Genomic DNA, 26,684 nt, shown 5'->3' on the forward strand with positions numbered 1-26,684 from the left:
GGTCGAAAAGACCTCCGTGCACGTCCAGATGTAACTGATCGATCTGCAGTGTGAGTCCCGTTTTAAAGACGAATCTTTCTGCGTTAAAACTAATGTTGTACGCCATTTTCTTCAGGTAGAGTATCCATGTCTCCATAACGAGGCTGCAAAAGTGTTACCGTATTTTGATCAACACATGTCTGTGAGAGAACTTTGTTTCGGTTACGAAACTAAATAAGTAACAATTATGCGGGAACCTGAGTGCGAAAATCAGTGAAATCGTCAGCGTCTATCTGTAAGCCAACATTTTGCACCACATATTATGTATTCACAGCACCAAAAATAAACAGTTAATACTGAAAATTTATTTCAGTTGTGATATCTGTTGTTGAGAAAGATGAAATACGAAATTAAGTCGCATGCAGTGCGACATCATTTCCATCTAATTACGGCGGGATCGCAGTTTGCCCCTCATCCCCCTCCTCCCTCTCAGATAGCGTGGGGTGATGGTGGGGGAAATGTGCGGCCAGACTGAGGACTACGGAATTCTTGGCCGTCCCCGATAAACTATAATGTTAACACGATATTTTACTAGATGCACCCAGTGAACCGTAGTAGCTTCCATTTATATAAATGGTCTCCAATTCTGAAGGTTGTATACATGGAAGAAGCCTGGAGATACTGACAGATTTCAGATAGGTTATATAATGGTAAGACAGAGATTGAGGAACCAGGTTTTAAATTGTAAGACATTACCAGGTTCAGATGTGGACTCTGACCACAATCTATTGGTTATGAACTGTAGATTAAAACTGAAGAAACTGCAAAAAGGTGGGAATTTAAGGAGATGGGATCTGGATAAACTGACTAAACCAGAGGTTGTACAGAGTTTCAGGGAGAGCGTAAGGGAACAAATGGCAGGAATGGGGGAAAGAAATACAGTAGAAGAAGAATGGGTAGCTTTGAGCGATAAAGTAGTGAAGGTAGCAGAGGACCAAGTAGGTAAAAAGACGAGGGCTAGTAGAAATCCTTGGGTAACAGAAGAAATATTGAATTTAATTGATGAAAGGAGAAAATATAAAAATGCAGTAAATGAAGCAGGCAAAAAGGAATACAAACGTCTCAAAAATGAGATCGACAGGAAGTGCAAAATGGCTAAGCAGGGATGGCTAGAGAACAAATGTAAGGATGTAGAGGCTTATCTCACTAGGGGTAAGATAGATACTGCCTACAGGAAAATTAAAGAGACCTTTGGAGATAAGACAACCACTTGCATGAACATCAAGAGCTGAGATGGCAACCCAGTTCTAAACAAAGAAGGGAAAGCAGAAAGGTGGAAGGAGTATATAGAGGGTCTATACAAGGGCGATGTACTTGAGGACAATATTATGGAAATGGAAGAGGATGTAGATGAAGATGAAATGGGAGATATGATACTGTGTGAAGAGTTTGACAGAGCACTGAAAGACCTGAGTCGAAACAAGGCCCCGGGAGTAGACAGCATTCCATTAGAACTACTGATGGCCTTGGGAGAGCCAGTCCTGACAAAACTCTACCATCTGGTGAGCAAGATGTATGAAACAGGCGAAATACCCTAAGACTTCAAGAAGAACATAATAATTCCAATCCCACAGAAAGCAGGTGTTGACAGATGTGAAAATTACCGAACTATCAGTTTAATAAGCCACAGCTGCAAAATACTAACGAGAATTCTTTACAGACGAATGGAAAAACTAGAAGAAGCTGACGTCGGGGAAGATCAGTTTGGATTCCGAAGCAATATTGGAACACGTGAGGCAATACTGACCCTACGACTTATCTTAGAAGCTAGATTATGGAAAGGCAAACCTACGTTTCTAGCATTTGTAGACTTAGAGAAAGCTTTTGACAATGTTGACTGGAATACTGTCTTTAAAATTCTGAAGGTGTCAGGGGTAAAATATAGGGAGCGAAAGGCTATTTACAATTTGTATAGAAACCAAATGGCAGTTATAAGAGTTTAGGGGCATGAAAGGGAAGCAGTGGTTGGGAAGGGAGTGAGACAGGGTTGTAGCCTGTTCCCGATGTTATTCAATCTGTATATTGAGCAAGCAGTGAAGGAAACAAAAGAAAAATTCGGAGCAGGTACTAAAATCCATGGAGAAGAAATAAAAACTTTGAGGTTCGCTGATGACATTGTAATTCTGTCAGAGACAGCAAAGGACTTGGAAGAGCAGTTGAATGGAATGGATAGTGTCTTGAAAGGAGGATATAAGATGAACATCAACAAAAGAAAAACGAAGATAATGGAAAGTAGTCGAATTAAGTCGGGTGATGACGCGGGAATTATATTAGGAAATGAGACACTTAAAGTAGTAAAGGAGTTTTGTTATTTGGGGAGCAGAATAACTGATGATGGTCGAAGTAGAGAGGATATAAAATGTAGACTGGCAATGGGAAGGAAAGCGTTTCTGAAGAAGAGAAATTTGTTAACATCGAGTATAGATTTAAGTGTCAGGAAGTCGTTTCCGAAAGTAATTGTATGGAGTGTAGCCATGTATGGAAGTGAAAAATGGACGATAAATAGTTTAGACAAGAAGAGAATAGATGCTTTCGAAATGTGGTGCAACAGAAGAATGCTGAAGATTAGATGGGTCGATCACATAACTAATGAGGAGGTGTTGAATAGGATTGGGGAGAAGAGAAGTTTGTGGCACAACTTGACTAGAAGAAGGGATCGGTTGGTAGGACATGTTCTGAGACATCGAGGGATCACCAATATACACTCCTGGAAATGGAAAAAAGAACACATTGACACCGGTGTGTCAGACCCACCATACTTGCTCCGGACACTGCGAGAGGGCTGTACAAGCAATGATCACACGCACGGCACAGCGGACACACCAGGAACCGCGGTGTTGGGCCAACACCCGGCATCATGGTGTGGGGAGCGATCTCCTACACTGGCCGTACACCAGCATTTGTGCACCGCCGCCGTCAGTGTCAGCCAGTTTGCCGTGGCATACGGAGCTCCATCGCAGTCTTTAACACTGGTAGCATGCCGAGACAGCGTGGACGTGAACCGTATGTGCAGTTGACGGACTTTGAGCGAGGGCGTATAGTGGGCATGCGGGAGGCCGGGTGGACGTACCGCCGAATTGCTCAACACGTGGGGCATGAGGTCTCCACAGTACATCGATGTTGTTGCCAGTGGTCGGCGGAAGGTGCACGTGCCCGTCGACCTGGGACCGGACCGCAGCGACGCACGGATGCACGCCAAGACCGTAGGATCCTACGCAGTGCCGTAGGGGACCGCACCGCCACTTCCCAGCAAATTAGGGACACTGTTGCTCCTGGGGTATCGGCGAGGACCATTCGCAACCGTCTCCATGAAGCTGGGCTACGGTCCCGCACACCGTTAGGCCGTCTTCCGCTCACGCCCCAACATCGTGCAGCCCGCCTCCAGTGGTGTCGCGACAGGCGCGAATGGAGGGACGAATGGAGACGTGTCGTCTTCAGCGATGAGAGTCGCTTCTGCCTTGGTGCCAATGATGGTCGTATGCGTGTTTGGCGCCGTGCAGGTGAGCGCCACAATCAGGACTGCATACGACCGAGGCACACAGGGCCAACACCCGGCATCATGGTGTGGGGAGCGATCTCCTACACTGGCCGTACACCACTGGTGATCGTCGAGGGGACACTGAATAGTGCACGGTACACCCAAACCGTCATCGAACCCATCGTTCTACCATTCCTAGACCGGCAAGGGAACTTACTGTTCCAACAGGACAATGCACGTCCGCATGTATCCCGTGCCACCCAACGTGCTCTAGAAGGTGTAAGTCAACTACCCTGGCCAGCAAGATCTCCGGATCTGTCCCCCATTGAGCATGTTGGGGACTGGATGAAGCGTCGTCTCACGCGGTCTGCACGTCCAGCACGAACGCTGGTCCAACTGAGGCGCTAGGTGGAAATGGCATGGCAAGCCGTTCCACAGGACTACATCCAGCTTCTCTACGATCGTCTCCATGGGAGAATAGCAGCCTGCATTGCTGCGAAAGGTGGATATACACTGTACTAGTGCCGACATTGTGCATGCTCTTTTGCCTGTGTCTATGTGCCTGTGGTTCTGTCAGTGTGATCATGTGATGTATCTGACCCCAGGAATGTGTCAATAAAGTTTCCCCTTCCTGGGACAATGAATTCACGGTGTTCTTATTTCAATTTCCAGGAGTGTAGTATTGGAGGGCAGCGTGGAGGGTAAAAATCGTAGAGGGAGACCAAGAGATGAATACACTAAGCAGATTCAGAAGGATGTAGGTTGCAGTAGGTACTGGGAGATGAAGAAGCTTGCACAGGAAAGAGTAGCATGGAGAGCTGCATCAGACCAGTCTCAGGACTGAAGACCACAACAACAACAACATTCTGAAGCTCTTAAGAGGCCATTACAAACGGTAGGAAACTTTCTATAATATTTTACACAAACTATTTTACTAAAGCCTTTTATGACGATATCTCACATATCACCGCTTTATCGAGCCTCGCTCAAGTAACGTACAATTGTAGTACACTGAGAACGGTAAGTATAATAAAATGTGAATATTTCTATCGCGGCACAGAAACTTCATACACCTATTTCCTTTTCTATTCATTCAGTCAGTACCGATCTCATAAACAATATCAAAGTTTCTATGAATTGTAAAAAGTGGTTAAATTACTGGACAATATTTCGCTGAAGACGAAACACTAGCCATTTAGAGAAAAAAGATTTAGATACTTTAAATTTTGACTCCGAGACAGGAGATGTTAAAAAAAAATGATTCAAATGGCTCTGAGCACTATGGGACTCAACTGCTGTGGTCGTAAGTCCCCTAGAACTTAGAACTACTTAAACCTAACTAACCTAAGGACATCACACACATCCATGCTCGAGGCAAGATTCGAACCTGCAACCGCAGCGGTCGTGCGGTTCCAGACTGTAGCGCCTTTAACCGCTCGGCCACTCCGGCCGGCTACAGGAGATGTTGATGCAGCTATTTACCTTTAGAAGATGCTCCTCTCTTCGGACCTAACAGCCTTCTGGGGTGTCGTCTGACTTTGATGCGTCTGCACTTTTGCTTAAGATCCTCGAAGGAAGCCTTAAATAAAATAATAAAAAACAACTTAAGGACATATTCGGGAATATACTATAAGCATACGATTTCCTTAGTCGTATCAATATTTATAGAAACATGAAAATTTCTACCATAATTCTCAATAAAATTAATTGTTTCATTAGCCGAGCATATTTCTTAAATTGTAGACATGCTAAATGTCTATGAGTGTAATACATCTCTACATGAATATGCGTATTTTTCATCATTGATAAAGAATCGTCCCTTGTTGTGTTGTGTAACTGTTTGAGTCAGATTCAGTGAGATGTAGATTGAGTCACATTACTGCTGCTGTAGAATGAGCAGATAATTTTATGATCAGCGTGCATCTTCAAGTTCAGCATACACTATTTTGCCTGCTTAACGTGACCTGCTTTCTAAGTGGCATCCTGGCACTCACCAATGACGCTAAAGCACAACAGAGTTCTGGCACCTGGTCTGGGGAAGGTACCCATCCCATCCGTATTAACTACTGTTGGCGGAGAGCACAGCAGAGGCTCAGTGTTAACTATCACGACGGCCAGCCAGTGTGGCCGAGCGGTTCTAGGCGCTTCGGTGTGGAACTGAGCGACCGCTACGGTCGCAGGTTCGAATCCTGCCTCGGGCATGGATGTGTGTGATGTCCTTAGGTTAGTTAGGTTTAAGTAGTTCTAAGTTAAATCCCGTAGTGCTCAGAGCCTATCACTACGTGTCATTTCTACAATTATAAAGATAATGTGACGATGTCTCTGACCGAAGACCGTTAGGGAAATGACAGCAAGGGACAGGAAAGGACACCAGTGTGTACGCCTTGGGGTCTCATTGAACATGCTGAAGAGGCTATTCCAGCAGCCACTGAGGGAACAGGATGCCACTAGCTGCAGATTGTGTGCAATCGTTGGAACGAATGATGTCTGTCGTCTGCGCTACGAAGGCATTCCTGGGTCATTCTAGCGACTGGCAGAGAAGGCTGAGTACACCAGCCTTGCATGTGGACTTTTAACAATTTGCTGCATTGTCCTCAGAACTGACCGTGGCCCTTTGGTTCTAAGTCGAGTGGACGGATTGAACCAGAGACTTCGAAAATTCTGTGACAACCTAGGCTGCGACTTACTGGACTTGCGCCATGGAGTTGAGAACTGTAGGGTCCCCTAAATAGGTCAGGTGCGCACTACACATTAGAGATTGCTTCTCAGGTAGCTGACTGTGCGTGGAGTGTACACAAGGTTTTTTTAGATTGGATGACTCTCAATCCACAGTTTTGCTAGGGGCGTGATAAGACATCCTGTGAAACTTTACTAAATGCCTTCTCTGAAAACTGCCTAGAACAGATAGTTAGGAATCCCACTCATTAGATAGAGACACGAGGGTTGACTGAAAAGTAATGCCTCCACCTTCGTAACTGTTCAACAGTTGGCAGCATTGGTACGTGGCAGGAACTGGTTTGTTCTGTAGCTTCTCCTCTACAGCACCAGTTGGCGGGAAGCCTTAGCATTGAATAGTTGTGTTGTTACAATGTAAAGTATGGAACCTTGCGCAGACGGTTGGTCAATGCGATTTAAGCAACGTGCACAGTCATTGAATTCTTGACAGCAGAAGGTGACAACCCAAAGGATATTCGTCAGAGAATGAAAGCAGTTTATGGTGATCGTGTTGATGTGATTACTGTGCGTCGTTGGGCGAGTGATTTTAAAGATGTTGAGGCGGGAACATCTGACCTGCGTGACAAATAAAGAGCTGGACGTCCTGTGACAGCAACAACCGAGTTTCACAAGCAAAATGTTGGCAGATTGATTCAGGACGATCGTCGTATCACTCAAAGAGAAATTCCTAGTACAATCGACATTTCACAAGAACGTGTGGGACACATTATTGCTTTACTTGGCCATCGGAAGATATGTGCACGATGGGTACCCCGGATGCCGACTCCTGAAATGAAAGCGCACAGACTTGAAATTTGCCAGGAACTCCTCTCGCGTTACGAGAATGAAAGTGACGCCTTTCTCCATTCAATTGTGTCAGGGGACGGAACGTGGGTACACCGTTACGACCCGGAGACGAAACGTCAATGGAATATCGACACAAAGACTCGCCCCAGAAAAAGACATTCAAGACGCAGCCCTCAGCTGCAAAAATCATGGCCACAGTGTTCTGGCCGCAGATGGTGTTATCCATGTTTATTTCCTTAGTCGTGGAACAACAATAAATTCAAAGCGTTACACCACAACGCTGCGAACTGTGAAACGACGGTTAACAAGGGTCCGAAAGGAAACGCGAAATGTTTTCCTGCGGCATGACAATGCCAAACAACACACTTCAAATGCCACCACAGCAGAACTTCAGAGACTGAATCTCACCACCGTACGGCAAACTCCATACAGTCCAGATTTAGCACCGTCTAGCTTCCATCTGTTCCCGATAATGAAAAACGATCTGCGGGGACATAATTGTGCTTTTGCTGAAGACGCTGAGAGAACTGTGAGACTGAGGTTGCGGAAACAGTGTCGACTTCTTCCGTGACGGCTTCAGAAAACTTGTGCATCGTTGGCAGAGATGTATCCAACTGGCTGGTGATTATGTGGAAAAGTGAATATTGGTAATTAAAGATCACATTCTAAGGATTATTTATGCGTTTGATTTATTAAAATATTCCCATACAAACCCAATTTACGAAGGTGGAGGCATTACTTTTCATTCAACCCTCATATATTGGATCTAATGGCGACAAACAGACCTGACCTCTTTGATGATGTCCACCCCGAAACTGATATTAGTGACCATGGCGCGGTCGTGGCAGTAATGATTACCAAAGTACAAAGAACAATTAAAACTAGCAGAAAGATATATATGTTCAGTAAACTAGATACAAAATCAGTAGTGCCATGTCTCAATGCGGAACTTGAAACTTTCAGCACAGGTTAGGAGCATGTAGAGAAACTCTGGCTCAAGTTTAAAAGAATAGTTGACCACACACTGGATAGAATATGTATCCAGCAGAATAGTTAATAATGGGAGGGAACCTGGGCTATAGACAGAGAGATGCTGTAGAAACGCATTTGGCTGTCAAGAGACCAATGCGTGATACCTTCACTTACTGCTGTATCAGAATATTGCCAGATGTAAAGACTGTTAAAGGCACCAAATTTAATGTCCAATCCCTATCGAAAGAGACGGCGACTGAGGGTCTGATAAGACGAATGAAATAAGTGTTAGTGTCAGTGGTGTTGAGAAGCAGCTGAAACCATTACTCGAAAAAAGCTCCAGGCTCGGCGTTATCCCTGTCAAATTCTATACTGAATTTTTGGCTCAGTTAGCCTCCCTTCTCGCTATAATCTATCGTAGATCCCTCAAACAAAAATCCGTGCCCAGTTCTTGGGAAAAGGCACGAGTCACACCCGTATATAAGAAGGGTAGTAGAAGTAATCCACAGAACTACCGTCCAACTTCCCTGATATCGATTTGTTGCAGAACCTTAGAACATATTCCGAGCTCAAACATAATGAGGTATCCTCAATGCCAACCAGTATGGTTTTCGAAAACATTGATCATGTGAACCCCAACTCGCACTTTTCTGATATGGCATACTGAAAGCTTTGGATCAAGGCAACAAAGTGTTTCCGATAGGCATTTGATTCAGCACCGACCCTATGCATATAGTCAAAAGTACGATCATATGGGGCAGCAAGTGAAATTTGAGACTGGACTGAGGACTTTTTGGTAGGGAGGACACAGCATGTTATCTTGGATGGAAGTCATCGTCACATGTAGAAGCAACTTGGGACCCTTGCTGTTGATGTTGTATACTAATGAACTTGATATTAATAGTAAAATCAGGCTTTTTGCAGATGATACAGTTGTCTATAATCTCATAAATATTCAGTCAGATTTGATAAGATTTCAACATGGTGCAGAGACTGGTAACTTGCTCTAAATGCTCAGATATGTAAAATTGTGCATTTCAAAAAACGTAAAAATGTAGTATCCTATGACTATAATATCAGTGAGTCACTGTTTGAATCGGCCAACTCATACAAATACCTTGGTGTAACACTTTGTAGGGATATGAAATTGAATGATCACATAGGTTCAGTAATGGGTAAAGCAGGCGGTAGACTTTGGTTTATTGATAGAATACTGGGCAAGTGCAATCAGTCTACTAAAGAGATTGCTTACAAATCACCCTAGAATATTGCTTAAGTGTGTGGGACCCGTACAAGATAGGACAAACAGGGAATATTGAACACATACATGGTAATAGGTTTGTTTAATCCATGGGAGAAAATCACAAAAAAGGACTAAAGGAACTGAAATGACTGACTCTTGAAGACAGACGTAAATTATCCCGAGAAAGTCTGTTAACAAAGTTTCAAGAACCAGCTTTAAATTTTTACTCTAGGGATATACTACAAACCCCTTTGTATCGGTCACACAGGGATCGTGAGGATAAGATCTGAATTATTACTGCACGCAGAGAGGCATGCAAACAACCATTCTTCCCGTGCTTCGCACGTGGATGGAACGGGAAGAAACCCTAATAACTGGTACAATGGGACGTACCTTCTGCTATGCACCAGGCAGTGGTTTGCAGAGTATAGACGTAGATGTAGAAGACGGACGAGTATAATTAAAAAATAGAGTGGATGGGGGATCTGAAGATATAACTGGATGAATCCAGTAATAGCTATACAATAATGTATAATGTATGTAAATGATACAATGAAATACTCTGGACAAAAAAAGCAGTGTACGGCAAGAAATCTATTACCATCAATACAAAACTACAGCAGCACTACAAAACTATCATCATATCAGAATGCCTTTATATTTCAGAATGGATTTCGTTAAATACAGCGAAACAGTTAGATGAAATAGAAAAGAAGGAAAGGAATAACAATGAGGAGCTTTTCTTTATAGCGGGTATTACAGAAATTAATTTACAAAAAAAGAAGGTGACTTTTCCACTTCTGCCATATTAATTTTATTTATTGAACAAATAAAATTAATTTAGCAAAAGCGGAAAATACCACCTTCCTTTTAATCAGAAAAGTCTTGGGATGTAAATATATGACAGTGGAAAATGAAAATTAGGAAGTCAATGAAAAAATAGAACGAATACTAGAAACAGTGAGGAAGACAAGAGTCGTATTCTACGACCACCTAAAAAGACTAGATGAAAAATGTACAACAAATAGCAATTTTTTCTTACATGGCTACGAAGTCTTTCGCGACGTATTTCCTGAGTAAAAATTTCTCGGTGTACATGCCGCGTCAAATCAGGATAAATCTCCAAGCTTTCGACCAGGGCTAAAACTGACTGTCGTGAACTAGCGAGGTTCCCACTTTTATATGCAAAGGACGGCTTCTTATTGGCTGGGATACGTCAGCGATATGGCGCGTAGCGAAGTGGTGCCCTATACTTCCATAGATGTAGTTGCTATCCCGCGTTGCTTGCAACTACATCTATGGAAGTAGAGGGCACCACTTCGCTAAGCGCCATATCGCTGACGTATCCCAGCCAATAAGAAGCCGTCCTTTGCATATAAAAGTGGGAACCTCGCTAGTTCACGACAGTCAGTTTTAGCCCTGACGACGACCATGGAGGTAGTGGTCGAAAGCTTGGAGATTTATCCTGATTTGACGCGGCATGTACACCGAGAAATTTTTACTCAGCAATTTTTTCTTTTTTGAAAGAAAGCCAAAAACATCAATGACGTGGATCAAAGAAATTACACTATGCCTACGGGAAATGGAAATAACGGAGGAAGAAATAAGAGAAAGCGAAAAGCTCAGTACAAAAGTAAAAAAGTTCAAGGGCTTCCAGGAGAGAGCAAAAAGACAGCTGCAATACGGACAGAAGAAAAAAAAAACATACGGAAAGAATGAAGAAGTATTGTAAAAAAGGAGCAAAAAAGGGAGACAAATTATTCATATGGTCCCTAGCAGGCTACACCAATAAAAAAAGTACTGCTAGTGCGATCATAATAACTGCAATTTATGTAACCGATATCAACCATGTGGTCGAAGGTATTTCCGTCAACAGCAGTATATGGCCGGTAAGGGTTGAAAAAATGGTGGAGTGCAGTTGCAAATTACGAGACTATACGCCATTAGTTTGTCTTAAACCCTTGTCTAGAACTTCACCCTAGTGTCTCATGGAGTGAGAGCACGTCAGCCTATGATGATGACCCGACGGTCGAATGGGTAAGTTAAGTTCGGTGGAAGTCTTGCTGTTACCGAAAATGGCCAGGCTATGTTCTTGTACTGAGTGCGATCCTCTTCTTCCCTTTAACTTCCAAACTAACAACAGAAGCACCCAGACAAGACCACAATCCTACCTCCCGAACCGTCCGCCCGGAAGCGAAACAGTCCATCCTGCTCGAGGCACAAAATATCAAGGGCGTTATTGTTTCTTTTTCTTTTGTATTTCTCATCCAGAGGAAAGACAAATTCGGTCAATTTGGTATAGATTCTATTTCTGTTTTCCACTCCACTTTCAATTTCGTACGAGTATACTACGAAAGTCGTTAATTACCTCAAAGGCACAACACATTGTAATGTCGCAAGGTGCGCATTTTGCTTGGTCTGTCCATACACTAGAAAAGCAGGTCATCTGCCGGGATGTAAATACAACGAAATTCGGAGATAGGCACATTAAATTGTGATTGTGTTGTTAGTGGAGATAGTTAAGACATTTCCACATCATAGCGCTACAAGAATATTCCACTCTCCCAACCTGTTCTCTAGCATCTTAAGAATGTATCTTCCTAAAACGCATCCTTTTAACAGTTATCGAGCTTCTCCTTTCTTCTAACCAACAGCGTTTACCAACGATACCTTACATTCAACATAAAATTGACATCAAGCACCCAATCATTTTCTCCCTGATTGGCACACTGACACACACACTAACACATCCTTCCACCAATACAAATAAACAAGTACTTCATGATCTTCTAACGAAGCCAATCAGCTCCCACTACCAACCAAAGAATCCCCTGCTAACACAAGGCACCCTATCAAATATTAGAAATTGTTTTCTTCCCTCTCGAGTTTAAGAATCCTTTCTATTCCATTCTAATCTCATGCTGGGATCCATATCCAGTCCATCGCGTCCCTTCCCTACCTGACCGTTCGTAACATTCACATATAATACTATTTCAATACACACTGTACTTTCCTTTGAAATTCTCCATAATCTCCCCCGCCCCCCCCCCCCCCCCTCCCTGAGACTCATTCATATAAAATCACTACTTTCGATGATTAACTATCATCGCAACTACGTATCATCAATTCATCCTGGTACAGTAAAACTTCACATAAATAGTTTAGTTGAAAATGTATTTTATACATTTAATATTATCTTATTTTTGTTTAAAATATTAATTTCTGCATTTTTATCGTATTGGAAAACTTGACCGAAAAGCAGCCGTTATTGTGCTGTTGACAGCAGATGATGTAAAGATAAAAGAATAAAGGAGAAATCCACACTTGAGTCCATCTGAATATCTACTAGTGATTAGAGGACTGGATATAATGAAAGAAAACACCGCCTGGATCACTGTATTTATGAGTTCTCCCTACTTTAATAAAATCGTTTTTTTCTCAGTTCCTCTGCTTCACCTACCTGCAAATGCCTGGATGTTTTAACAATAACAACGATGATTTGAAATTAAATAAATATTGTTGTTGCAATTGCAATTTTTGTTTTGCCTCAGTTACTAGTTTGTTTTGTTTTTTTGAATATTAATTCATTTTCCATGGACGCCTGTCGTCTGATGCTAGATCATGTTTTTAGGAAGATGGTGGGAACTTGTGAAAATCATTGTATCTGCGTAGGCTGTGCAATTTTTTCTTTTAAGCTGAATATAGGACAAATCATTTTCGCAAAAGAAGAAGACCCTCATCTTATACAAAAAAATTAACAACCTATACAGCAGAAGGTTTTATCCTAATTATCACAACTTCGTTAAAAACACCGTGTTATTGCAGTTGACACGAACCCGAAGTAGAAGGAAAGGATGTTGTACAAACCCAGGGGTACTAGAATTAAGCTAAAAGAGAAACACCCAAACAGTAACTACAAATATATTTAGTCCTAAGTTTCTACTATCGTGCATATACTAAACATGACACAGGTGTGGTGAAATATCTATGGGCAAAGGAAATGAGAAAGTATTTGTGTTTTACTAAAATAAACGAAACACAGTAGTTACCATGTTTCTGCAATCATGACTACCAGGAAGCACTTCAGTCAGAGGATGACTGGTGCCTCGATGTTTCGCAGCGCTGACATCGTGTCAAGCGACAATGACCCACGTCGATACATTTTCTGCTCGTTGCTGTCTGTGAAGAATATTTATCATACTACATCATAACTTACACATGAAATTTGAAATATCCATGCTTGCTTGCTTTCTGATTGCCGTTGGGTTAGATGCACGCTCCATTTCAGGTAGGTCTAAGTATCCAGTACCTTCGTAGCATAATGTTTGGATTACAGGGCTTCAGAGCCTTTTAATGGCAAGGTCCGGTACCATTTCATTGCCTCCCGTGACGTTTAACGTCCACCTGGCCCGCTGTAGGAAGATCTACAGGTTAACGTCGAATCTGGCCGTGGCTACTACGAAACAAATCTCTTCTGCTATGAAACAAATCTCTTGTACTGGAAGCTCTTTGCTTTCTATATTTTGAGAAGCGATAGTATGGACCAAAACAAGGAAAAAAGTCCAGTGAACATGTGATCTAAAATGCATACGTTAAAGGTTACGAGCACTTGTTCATTTGAAAAGTTGTATTTCAAAGTAGCGAAGATAAACAAGCGCCTATAGCTCTTAAGGTACGCATTTTAGAGGCCATGTTAACTGGTGAGTTTTTTCTAGTTTTTGTCCATACTACCACTTCGAAAAATATGGAAAGCAAAGCACTTGCAGTAGAAGAGATTTGATTCACAGTATCGAAGATCAAGAATTGTTCATAGCCCTTAAGGTATCTGCTTTAGAGCCCGTGTTTCCTTTTTTGTTACGAATGGTCATTTCTGTCATATCCCTGATTATTGACCACCACTTCTGAAACACTCTGTATATCCACATATTGCAGCTAAGTACTACTCGTGAAAATTTCCTTCACACCCAGGATCCGAAACTACTATTTCCGGGTAGAACATATACACAGTAGCGCCCGCTAACTGCTCAGACCACTGCGTATCGTATAAAGCGGAATTTATTGGCATGACGAAAAGCTCTCCGGTCGAATACACAGCACCATGCACAGAGATACGTAAGAGAGAGACTAATCCGGCTGGAGTGGCCGTACGGTTCTAGGCGCTACAGTCTGGAGCCGAGCGACCGCTACGGTCGCAGGTTCGAATCCTGTCTCGGGCATGGATGTGTGTGATGTCCTTAGGTTAGTTAGGTTTAATTAGTTCTAAGTTCTAGGCGACTGATGACCCCAGAAGTTAAGTCGCATAGAGCTCAGAGCCATTTGAACCAGGAGAGACTAATTTTGATTGTTAAACAACACACGTAGAAATGCTTCTTCCTCGATCGATTTGTGTGTCGCTATTACATAGAATCGAGTCAAGTGATTGAGTGGTAAGACAAAGGCCTCTCACTAGTGATGTCGGCAATGCAAATCCCCATCTGGCCGTTAGGATTTAAGGTTTCAATGGGCTTCTTTCAACTGTTCAAGGTAAATGCCTCGATAGTTCAAGTGAAAGAACTCGGCCGATTTCCTTCCAATCTAGTCTCCAAGTCGATCATTTGCTCTGTCTCTAATGATCTGGTTATTGACGAAATGTTCAACCATAATCTTCTTCAAGCTGTGCTCCACAACTTTGATAAAACATTTTTTTCATGTATCATCATAAAACTGTTGCAGCTAGGTTCCACTATTTCCTCATCATCGAGCGGACTCTAAAGCTAAATTAACCCAGCCAACGAAGACCCAAACACGTCGAATAGAGGAAAAAAACTCATGCATTCACAATCTTTGTACAGTGGTAGCGGGATTGTCATGAACAATATACTAAAAATCCTGACCGACGGGGTGTGAGTGTGGGGCATTTAGTGCTCACTCTGTATGTTTCTCTTGAATAACTCAGAATCCGGGGCTTTTAGTTAAAATATTTCCCCGTAAAAAATTAAACTACATTAAATTTCCTGCGAAAGGGCTCCATTCATTTTTTTTCTCTAGGACTAACAGTTTTCACGTTGTAGGGCATGGAAAAATCGCGTACTATTAAAAATGTTTTAATGGTATAAAATTAACTTATATTGTTAAATAAAGTAGGTTAGAAACAAATATAAAATTTTTGTGCCATCTCTAAGTGCCGTGGAACCGCATGAAGAGGTAAATCGTGTTCTGGGCTGTAACAGGTTGGGAAGGGGGAGGGGAGGCGTGGAGGTTATTAGCGCTAAGAGAGGTACGTCGCCAGATAATGGTCATGCACTTCCCTCCTGCATAGGTCTGCAAAATGAGGGGCGACCAGGCGATTCCCCACTCTCTCTACCCCATTTCATTACAAAAAGCCACTAAGGGTATTTCAGAAAGCTATATCGACTCTTCCGCGTCTCTTCTTATGAATGGCAACACAGTCAGGAGACACTCATGGGAGGGGGTGTTTATTTTCTATACTATCTGTTAACGCTACATTGAATACTGATATGAGCTGCAAATTACACTGAAAGAAGGGAAACATGTGGACTGATTCCACGTAAATATCTGCACACTGTTTTACACTACTAGAGAGGAAACTGATTCTTAGTCATCCTGTGCGGCAATTGTAACGTTCTTCCGGGAAAGGCGACTTCCTCCATCATGAACGCTGCTCGCTTTACGGTTTACAAACGGACAACAGACTATAAACCCAGCCCCCGAAACCAAGGCATTTCCTGTCCAGTTCTCTTATACAGGGTGGTCCATTGATCGTGACCGGGTCAAACGAAAAAACTACAAAGAACTAAACTTGTCTAGCTTGAAGGGGGAAACCAGATGGCGCAATGGTTGGCCCGCTAGATGGCGCTGCCATAGGTCAAACGGATATCAGCTGCTTTGTTTTCAAATAGGAACCCCCAATTTTTATTACATATTCGTGTAGTACGTAAAGACATATGAATGTTTTAGTTGGACCACTATTTTCGCTTTGTGATAGATGGCGCTGTAATAGTCACAAACATATGGCTCACAATTTTAGACGAACAGTTGGTAACAGGTAGGTTTTTTAAATTAAAATACAGAAATTAGGTACGTTTGAACATTTTATTTCGGTTATTCCATTGTGATATATGTACCTTTGTGAACTTATCATTTCTGAGAAAGCATGCTGTTACAGCGTGATTACCTGTAAATACCACATTAATGCAATAAATGCTCAAAATTATGTCCGTCAACCTCAATGCATTTGGCAATACGTGTAACGACATTCCCCTCAACAGCGAGTAGTTCGCCTTCCGAAACGTTCCCACATGTATTGACAACGCGCTGACGCATGTTGTCAGCCGTTGTCGGTGGATGACGATAGAAAATATCCTTCAACTTTCCCCACAGAAAGAAATCCGGGACGTCAGATCCTGTGAACGTGCGGGCCACGGTATGGTGCTTCGACGACCAATCCACCTGTCATGAAATATGCTATTCAATACCGCTTCAACCACACGCGAGCTATGTGCCGGACATCCATCATGTTGGAAGTACATCGCCATTCTGTCGTGCAGTGAAACATCTTGTAGTAACATCGGTAGAACATCACGTAGGAAATCAGCATACACTGCACCATTTAGATTGCCATCGATAAAATGGGGGCCAATTATCCTTCCTCCCATAATGCCGCACCATACATTAACCCGCCAAGGTCGCTGATGTTCCACTTGTCGCAGCCATCATGGATTTTCCGTTGCCCAGTAGTGCACATTATGCCGGTTTACGTTACCGCTGTTGCTGAATGACGCTTCGTCCCTAAATAGAACGCGTGCAAAAAATCTGTCATCGTCCCGTAATTTCTCTTGTGCCCAGTGGCAGAACTGTACACGACGTTCAAAGTCGTCGCCATGCAATTCCTGGTGCATAGAAATATGGTACTGGTGCAATCGATGTAGATGTAGCATTATAAACACCAACGTTTTTGAGATTCCCGATTCTAGCGCAGTTTGTCTGCTACTGATGTGCGGATTAGCCGCGGCAGCAGCTAAAACACCTACTTGGGCATCATCATTTGTTGCAGGTCGTGGTTGACGTTTCACATGTGGCTGAACACTTCCTGTTTCCTTAAATAACGTAACTATCCGGCGAACGGTCCGGACACTTGGATGATGTCCAGGATACCGAGCAGCATACATAGCACACGCCCGTTGTGCATTTTGATCACAATAGCCATACATCAATACGATATCGACCTTCCCCGCAATTGGCAAACGGTCCATTTTAACACGGGTAATGTATCACGAAGCAAATACCGTCCGCACTGGCGGAATGTTACGTGATACCACGTACTTAAACGTTTGTCACTATTACAGCGCCATCTATCACAAAGCGAAAAAAGTGGTCCCACTAAAACATTCATATTTCTTTACGTACTACACGAATATGTAATAAAAATGGGGGTTCCTATTTAAAAAAACGAAGTTGATATCCATTTGACCTATGGCAGCGCCATCTAGCGGGCCAAGCATTGCGCCATCTGGTTTCCCCCTTCAAGCTAGACGAGTTCCGTTCTTTGTAGTTTTTTCGTTTGATGCTTATTTCGTGAGATATTTGGCCCGTCACTATCAATGGACCACCCTGTATATATAGATAAAATCCTCCACTGAGCCGGCCGCTGTGGCTGAGCGGTTCTAGGTGCCCTCAGTCTGAAACCGTGCGACCGCTACGGTCACAGGTTCGAATCCTGGTTAGGTTAGTGTTTTTAACGTCCCGTCGACAACGAGGTCATTAGAGACGTAGCGCAAGCTCGGGTTAGGGATGGATGGGGAAGGAAATCGGCCGTGCCCTTTCAAAGGAACCATCCCGGCATTTGCCTGAAACGGTTTAGGGAAATCACGGAAAACCTAAATCAGGATGGCTAGAGACGGGATTGAACCGTCGTCCTCCCGAATGCGAGTCCAGTGTGCTAACCACTGCGCCACCTCGCTCGGTTTCGAAACCTGCCTCGGGCATGGATGTGTGTGATGTCCTTAGGCTAATTAGGTTTAAGTAGTTATAAGTTCTAGCGGACTGATGACCTCAGATGTTAAGTTCCGTAGTCCTCAGAGCCATTTGAACTATTTGAACTCCACTGAGCTCGTGTTTGTATAGTGGAGTTATTTTCGGTTTATTGAGTGCGTTCTTATTTAAAGTTGTTAAGTGAGCTTTCATGTAAAATACGTTGCTATAAAGAATGGCTGAGAAGTGCTTAATTTGTAAGTGTGATGTCAGCAACCTATGTAGTGTTGGTGGGAAAAGGATCGTATTAATAAATGTTCCATCTGGCTTTCTGTCTGTCGTTGACAGCAAATTGTAAAGTCATTGTAACCGTGCTGTATTCACATCGTGGTGAATTAATGAACCAGATAGTTATTGCACTTCTGTCATCATTAATTGTGTTGCTAGTAGACTGCATAAATCTCTTCCATTCAGGACTTTCTGACACTTGTACAATGGGCTGCACTCAGTGGAACCTCTTACCTCACTCTCTCAGAATATCTTGCAAGGTATGTCTCAATATGTCTGATGAAACAGGGCGATTATGTTAAAAACTTAAACAATAATCTGCTGTAATACTTTTCTTGACTTGACGAGAATCCGCACGCAATTGTGCAATCACGTCATCAACACAGTTTTTCTGTGAACGTTTGGGCAGGCATTGTTGGTGATGTCTTGATTGGGCCCCATGTTCTTCCACCTACGCTCAATGGAGCACGTTATCATGATTTCATACGGGAGACTCTACCTGTGCTGCTAGAACATGTGCCTTTACAAGTACGACACAACATGTGGTTCATGTACGATGGAGCTCCTGAACATTTCAGTTGAAGTGTTCGTACGCTTCTCAACAACAGATTCGGTGACCGATGGATTGGTAGAGGCGGACCAATTCCATGGCCTCCACGCTCTCCTGACCTCAACCCTCTTGACTTTCATTTATGGGGGCATTTGAAAGCTCTTGTCTATGCAATCCCGGTTTCAAATGTAGAGACTCTTCGTGCTCGTATTGTGGACGGCTGTGATACAATGCACCATTCTCCAGGGCTGCATCAGCGCATCAGGGATTGGCTCTGAGCACTATGGAACTTAACAGCTACGTTCATCAGTCCCCTAGAACTTAGAACTACTCAAACCTAACTAACCTAAGGACAGCACACAACACCCAGTCATCACGAGGCCATCAGGGATTCCATGCGACGGAGGGTGGATGCATGTATCCTCGCTAACGGAGGACATTTTGAACATTTCCTGTAACAAAGTGTTTGAAGTCGCGCTGGTACGTTCTGTTGCTGTGTGTTTCCATTCCATGATTAATGTGATTTGAAGAGAAGTAATAAAATGAGCTCTAACATGGAAAGTAAGCGTTTCCGGACACATATCCACATAACATATTTTCTTTCTTTGTGTATGAGGAATGTTTCCTGAAAGTTTGGACGTACCTTTCTGTAATACCCTGTATATACCAGTGTCTTTGGCGCTTCAGTGTCACTCACTATAGAAACAGACGTCAGCGGAGCTATTTTGGCTACTCACTTGAGAAAACTGGATTGGAAATCCTAAAGAGGTATAGCCCGTCTGTAAATTGTAAAGCGAGCAGTCTCATGGTAGGGAAGTTGCCTTTCCTGGATGAATGCTACAACTTCCGTAGAGGATGATTACGAGGCAGTTTCCTTCTATTAGTAAGCCATATCAGTACTGTAAGTAGTGTCAACGAAATTGGTGGAAAATGAACACTTCCGAGCACGTGTGCACACTGCACACTGAATCGGTATTAATTCATAACGCAAGATGTGACATGGTTCGTATGACCTTGTGAAAGACCCTGTAGTTGCTTTTTGTGATGTAGTGTGGTTGAGAGAGTGGAGAACCGCCTGCTTGCTCTTCAGTTTGCAGAGCTATCAAGGAGGGAAGTGCATGACCACAATCTGGCGACCTACCTTCCCTAGCGCTTCTATCCTCTGAACTGTCGGCACCTATCCGGTCGGCTGCACTTTGAAATACGCGCCCCCTGTTATGCCAACGCGTTTCCTACAGCCGCCACCACGGCACGAGGGGGCTGCCACGAACTGTTACGCCGCTGCCAATAAGATGCAAGCATTTGTTCTCCGGAACACCAGCGGCAAGTGTATGTCAGTTCGAATATTCATGTACTGGGTCCATTTTGTGTGGCTGTCAGTCGAATAGCACCTACAGACTTTCATAGTGACTAGGGATCGACAATTTCTGAATAAATATTTTACTGAAAAGTGACAGATTTATAAATCTAGGTGTCTGTAAATATTTCTTCATTCAAATACAGAGTGTTTATAAATGAATATCGGGGTTTTAACGCTTTATAATATTTATTATATTTAACTTACAGTTATAAATGATATGTCAAATGAAAGAGCAACTCAAACAGTTTTACCAAGAACCTTATAAATGTTCAATGTGAGCACCATTTGTCACACGGCACACATCAATTCTATAGCCTAAGCGCTGGACAGGCCGCAAGGGGCCCAATGACAGGGCTTGCTTTGCATGGCCTCCACGTTCACCCGACCTAACGTCATGCGATTTTTTCCTTTGGGGCTTCAGCAAGGATCGTATGTAAGTGCGTCCGCTACCAGCAGACCTCCCTGAATTAAGAAACCGGACTGAAGCAGCTGTTGCTACAAACACTGAAGGCACACTTATCAACGTTTGGGAAGAACTCGGCTATAGACTTAATGTGTTCCGCGTGACAAATGGTGCTCACATTGAACATTAATAAGGTTCTTGGTAAAACTGTTTGAGTTGCTCTTTCATTTGACATATCATTTATAACTGTAAGTTTAATTTAATAAATATTATAAAGTGTTAAAACCCCGATATTCGTTTAAAAACACCCTGTATACTGTTAGCAACCGACGCTGCCACTTCAGCAACAAAGCTATGCATTATTTTTTCTATTTGATATTAATTGGGAATGAATTAATATCTGAATTCTCTGTTCATAAGCAGCATATGTTCCTAATTCGTATATCCACTAAGGATCCACAATGCATGCAAATAAGGACATAACCGACTGGCGACAAGCAAAAGGAAAGTGGAACAAGGAACTTTGAACACTAGAGCAGGACAATGTTTTCCTTTATATTGAATTCCTGTGTGTGTGTGTGTGTGTGTGTGTGTGTGTGTGTGTGTGTGTGTATTCAGTTCTAAGACATATGTTGAAATATTTAAGTTGAGATATTTAAGGAATCACGGCGAATCTGGTAGAGGGAGCAACGTCTAAGTGCTGAGAGCGTCTAACATCTCTTGTTTAGTTTCAGAGTCAACAACTATTAGAACTTAAGTTAGCAGTCTCTGCCTCGTACAAGCGCAAGCAGCCCAGCAGCAAAAAGTGCCTGAAGCTGCAGAAGGAGTTCAGCTACCACCACCGCCCTTCCGACATTTCGACGAGAAGAAGGAAACATGGAAATAATACATGGCACAGCTGCATCAACATTTCGACGGTACAAAATGGTTCAAATGGCTCTGAGCACTATGGGACCCAACATCTATGGTCATCAGTCCCCTAGAACTTAAAACTACTTAAACCTAACTAACCTAAGGACAGCACACAACACCCAGCCATCACGAGGCAGAGAAAATCCCTGACCCCGCCGGGAATCGAACCCGGGAACCCGGGCGTGGGAAGCGAGAACGCTACCGCACGACCACGAGATGCGGGCTCGACGGTACAAAATCACAGGTGAATCACGTCGTACATTTTTCATTCATGTGTACAAGCGTACACCGACCATCACCTAGTGAAATGGCTTCCCCTCAGTGAGCCCCAAACCCAGCCCTAAGAGGTCATAATTGCAAGATTAGACGAATTTATTGAGAGTCAAATACATGTTGCTGCTGTACAGTATAAATTTTTCCGCACGCAACGTCATAGTCATCAGTCCTATACAGAATACATTGTGGAATTACAGGGCATATCTATAGACTCTAAATTCAATTGTGTCTGTGGCGCAACGTATCAGGATGAAACGCTTCGTGATGCTGTTGTTCAGAATCTATCAGGTCAGAGATTGAGGGCCGAAATTCGGAAGCATCGCAACTCTAGCTTCAGTCAAGTGCTTAAAGTTATCGATGAACGCGAAGTTAAAGATTTAGTCGAGCAAGATTTCTTTCTGGCAGTTATCGCTTCCCTTGAGACAGACAACCCGTGCCCCAGCCACAGACCGGGCCGCAGCACTCACAAGTCAATAACGTGTAAACAAGGCCGGGCACACTGCACACAGCGTTTGCCGTGCCGTCGCAACGCTAATTACACTACCCCAGCTCCGCGCAAAGTGAAGTATTGTGTAAAATGTTATGTCACCCAAATCGGAAGAATTGCTCCTTCAGACAAGCTGAATGCAATTTTTGTCATTACATGAGACGTCCAAAACCGGACTGCCAGCGAAACACTAGAAAGCTCTCCTCTGTTTCACACGGGAATAAAGCTAAGCAGGTACAGATGGAAATCAACGTCATTTCATGTTCGGATTCTGCGCCGCCTCCTGCTTAACGACCAGACAAGCGAAACGGTGCAGAAAACGCACTCGAGCGCATTGAATGCGAATACCACACACTTCAAAAAGGCTCTCCCAATTCACGAAAGTGCTCTAGTGCGTGGGTGGAAACAGAGAACAGTTTTTCACAACACGAAACGGATAACCGTATTCAGAAAACACACCGCAGATTGTGGATTACACTGCAAATTTGTGGCCAGTCAGTGCCTTCTCCACCAGATACCAGAAGTTCTGCCACGTTGATTAACCTAGCTACGTATGAAAAAAATTGGCCAACCACCTTTGCAAACATCAAGTCTGCTTCTCACCGCCTGCAACGGCGACAGCATTTCATTGCTTGGAACGTACCACTTACCTGCAAAATACAAAAACACAACCAAGGCAGTCCCTTCCACTGTATTCCGCTCAAGCACAAGCCCACATATTTTCGGTATGCATGCATTTGATTCCTTCGGATTAGATGTACGGGACAATGTGTATTCCATTGACACAAAACCTTCCCGTACCGCAATTCAGCAACTTTGTGACAAGTATTAACATTTATTCGAAGATACTCTAGGATGTGCAAAAGATTTTCACGCTCACATTACGCTGCAAGCTAAGGCGCAACCATAATTTTACCGTGCACATCCTGTGCCGCATGCATTATGCGACGACGTCGCTAGTACTAGGGTAATGGGGAACTCCGTGCAGTTTTGTTATCAAATTGATACGAAAATTAATTAAATTGATCAATTACCCCTGCCCACTCTCAACCCTACCTCCGGATGACGTTAAGTGTTGTTCTGAGCCGACACATGAGCCCCAGCCTCCTCCCCCCTCCCCACCCTACCACTAACCCAAACAATCCTATTCGTGGGAATTTCGAATTTTGGAAGGAATTTCGAATTTTGGCGGGAATTTCGAATTTTGTTGGGAATTTCTTTGTCCAAGGGCTGTGCTGACGTCGCACTCCACCCCCCCCCCCCCGCCCCCCAACCGGGAACTGGCGGGAAATTAAAAATGGCGGTACTCTTTGCGGGATTCGAAACCTGGTCCTTCTGGAAGGAAAGCCCAAGCGCATCCCGAACACATGGAAAATGCCTAAATGCGGGAGAGGAAGTTAGGTTAGTGTACTTTATTTATTTTGACTTGGAAACTAACGTAAAGATCGGCCCTAATTACATAACTATATCCAAAACGCCTAGAATCGCAAAACAGCTCAAAAATTGGAGATGCCATACAACTGGGGTCTCAAAATGGTTCAAATGGCTCTGAGCACTATGGGACTTAACATCTGAGTTCATCAGTCCCCTAGTACTTAGAGCTACTTAAACCTAACTAACCTAAGGACATCACACACATCCATGACCGAGGCAGGAGTCGAACCTGCGAACGTAGCGGTAGTGTGGGTCCAGACTGAAGCGCCTAGAACCACTCGGCGACACTGGCCGGCACGGCCGTTCCAAATGCAACTTGTTCGTCTAAAGTATAGCGACACAGCCCCGCCCCCAAATGCCGCCCCTAATGGTCAGGGGACGCATCTGCGGCAGCAAATTGACACAGACTAGAAAGGCCCTCCAACACCTCCGGTAGGCCTGTAGTTTTGCGATAGAATAACACTTTTATTTAACGTCAACACAACTCTTTCTTGCAATCTGTTAAACGTATTTCTCGGAAAGACTGGACCCCTCTGGAACTACAACGAAATTTCGGAGAATGGTTGAGATGGTCCACAGTGTCCTCAGTACGTCACCGCAAGCATGCGACTCGGCTGCCAGCATCATCGACGCCAACAAAAGCTACACATACAACAGAGCATGTCACCTGCATCCCTCAGAACGAAACTGAGGCCTACCCCAGCCACAGGTTGTGTGTCTAAAGGGACAGCCGCGACCTTATATGGAACTCGGTCACCACATCATTCTGAGCACTGGACTGTAACATTTGTATTTAACATTAACGTATCCCCTGTAATCAAGATCCTATTAAAAAAGAAAACATAATCAGGATGATAAGTAATGTCCTATTTCGACAAAACTAGGCGCAGTCCATTTTCTTTTAGTTTTATAAGCAAAATCGGTATAGTTTTAATGTTCAACAGTCGGATACAATTCGCATCTCATTATTTTGCGACATCCAACAAAGTTCATCGCCGCAGATTACATATGATCAGCAGAGACATGACCCACCCTGCGTAGAATCAGGAAAAAGCTTCCACTATTTTGATGCGAAAACTACAGATCACCGCAGAATGTCCTCATTATTTCAAAACCGACATTGGAGTAAATAAAACACGAGAATTTAAACTCTTAAGAAAAACATTTATGTTAAGGTTTTCTTTCAGCTTGTTGGACAAATTACACGACCTGAGAGCGTCTCTCGCCTTCAAATCAGCACGTGTGTATTAAAAACATTTCACACATGTGAAATAATATTAGAGAATACAATGCTTTACGCCATTGGCTCACCTGTCGGAAAAAAACAATCATTTTACGTTCGACAACAACAAGCTATAATTCAAGAGAATACACTATGGCATGTCCCGTTTTTCCAATTCGATGTCATATCACACTAGCTTTTACGAAACAAACTGTGAGAGCCTGTCTTGTAATAGGAACTTCTATAAAATTTTATCACATGTCTCTCTCTTCCGTTACATCGAAACCAATTACCGCCTGCGTGCTTACATTTGATAGTTTTGATACATAACTGACCTCCATGTCAGTAAAGGTTCTAACATACAGCAGAAGATTCTCGCGTTCTAGTTTTGTAAGCAATTTGAAACACTATGATAGGACATAGTCATTTTCTTTGCACATGTCACAACACTCACATACTTTATAATCCTGCTGCTCAAGGCGAAACTAACACGTATCGCCTACTACTAAGTATCATACTTCACCTATAACTGAATGCTGACAATACGAAACAATACTGAGCGAAAGTCGGAGATGGGTGGTCATGTCTCACAAGTTTTTTTCCTTGCGAGTGGTACCGCTGTGTCTTAGAAAGAGAGGCGTAATCATCTTGCAAGACCCCAGTTGTTAAAAACAAGATCGCAACGGTCATTTTACTGTCACAAGCACTCTTGGTTCTACAGGTGCTCACAATTATCGCTAACGATATCCACGTTAAAAACTATACAAGCCTTATAAATCTATGTTGGCAGTACTTCCAATTGAAGTGATTTTTCCACACAAATACCGCGACACTGAATATAGATGGTGATCGCTGGAGTGTGTATTAACAGAGCGTCAGTGTGGTTACACGTCGCCCAAGGTGTAAGCTCGAAATAAAATCACCGAATTTAGAAAATGATTCGGCTAAGGAATATGGTATGAAACCAGTATTTGCAACTCCCTCATGCTGCCGCTAGATATTTCTCTAGTATTTGTAACATATTCTGTCTCGATGCCACGTCAGTGGTTCTGCGATATGTGCACTGGGTTGTAGGCGATGGTTGATTGAGAATGATCACATACAGTAGTTGGTGTGCTGATTGAGGTCTTAATAAATGTACACTGGCTTTTCGGATCCCTAGTGTTACTTTCCAATAGAAATTCTGTCTGCGATTTGGAATGAAGTCTTTCCATTCAACAAAATACCTGCGTTGAATCCTGTGGAGATTTAATTATTACAGCCACTGGTGAATCATATTCGTGGCAGTCTTATATCTTGAAATGAGTCACCTTTTTCGAACCTATCTGTTAGAATAAAATTCCAATGTGGTTTTAGATAGTCCCTATGCATTTTGTAACTGCCCCTCAGACTCTCGCCGGCCATTGTGGCCGAGCGGTTCTAGGCGCTTCAGTCTGGAACCGCGCGTCCACTACGGCCGCAGGTTCGAATCCTGCCTCGGGCATGGATGTGTGTGATGTCCTTAGGTTAGTTAGGTTTAAGCAGTTCT

The 26,684-nt window shown here is 43.2% G+C and overlaps 1 protein-coding gene across 1 annotated transcript in view; it reads right to left on the bottom strand.

Annotated features, from left to right (window-relative positions):
* The window catches only part of LOC124775846, a 127,456-nt gene that overhangs the window by 30,666 nt on the left and 70,106 nt on the right, over positions 1 to 26,684 (bottom strand). Inside the window, exon 3 of the mRNA XM_047250681.1 lies at positions 5,000 to 5,096. Coding sequence (XP_047106637.1) covers positions 5,000 to 5,096 — 97 coding nt within the window. The remainder of the gene's footprint in view (positions 1 to 4,999; positions 5,097 to 26,684) is intronic.

The sequence above is a fragment of the Schistocerca piceifrons genome, chromosome 2 (genome assembly GCF_021461385.2).
Source record: "Schistocerca piceifrons isolate TAMUIC-IGC-003096 chromosome 2, iqSchPice1.1, whole genome shotgun sequence".
NCBI lineage: Eukaryota > Metazoa > Arthropoda > Insecta > Orthoptera > Acrididae > Schistocerca > Schistocerca piceifrons.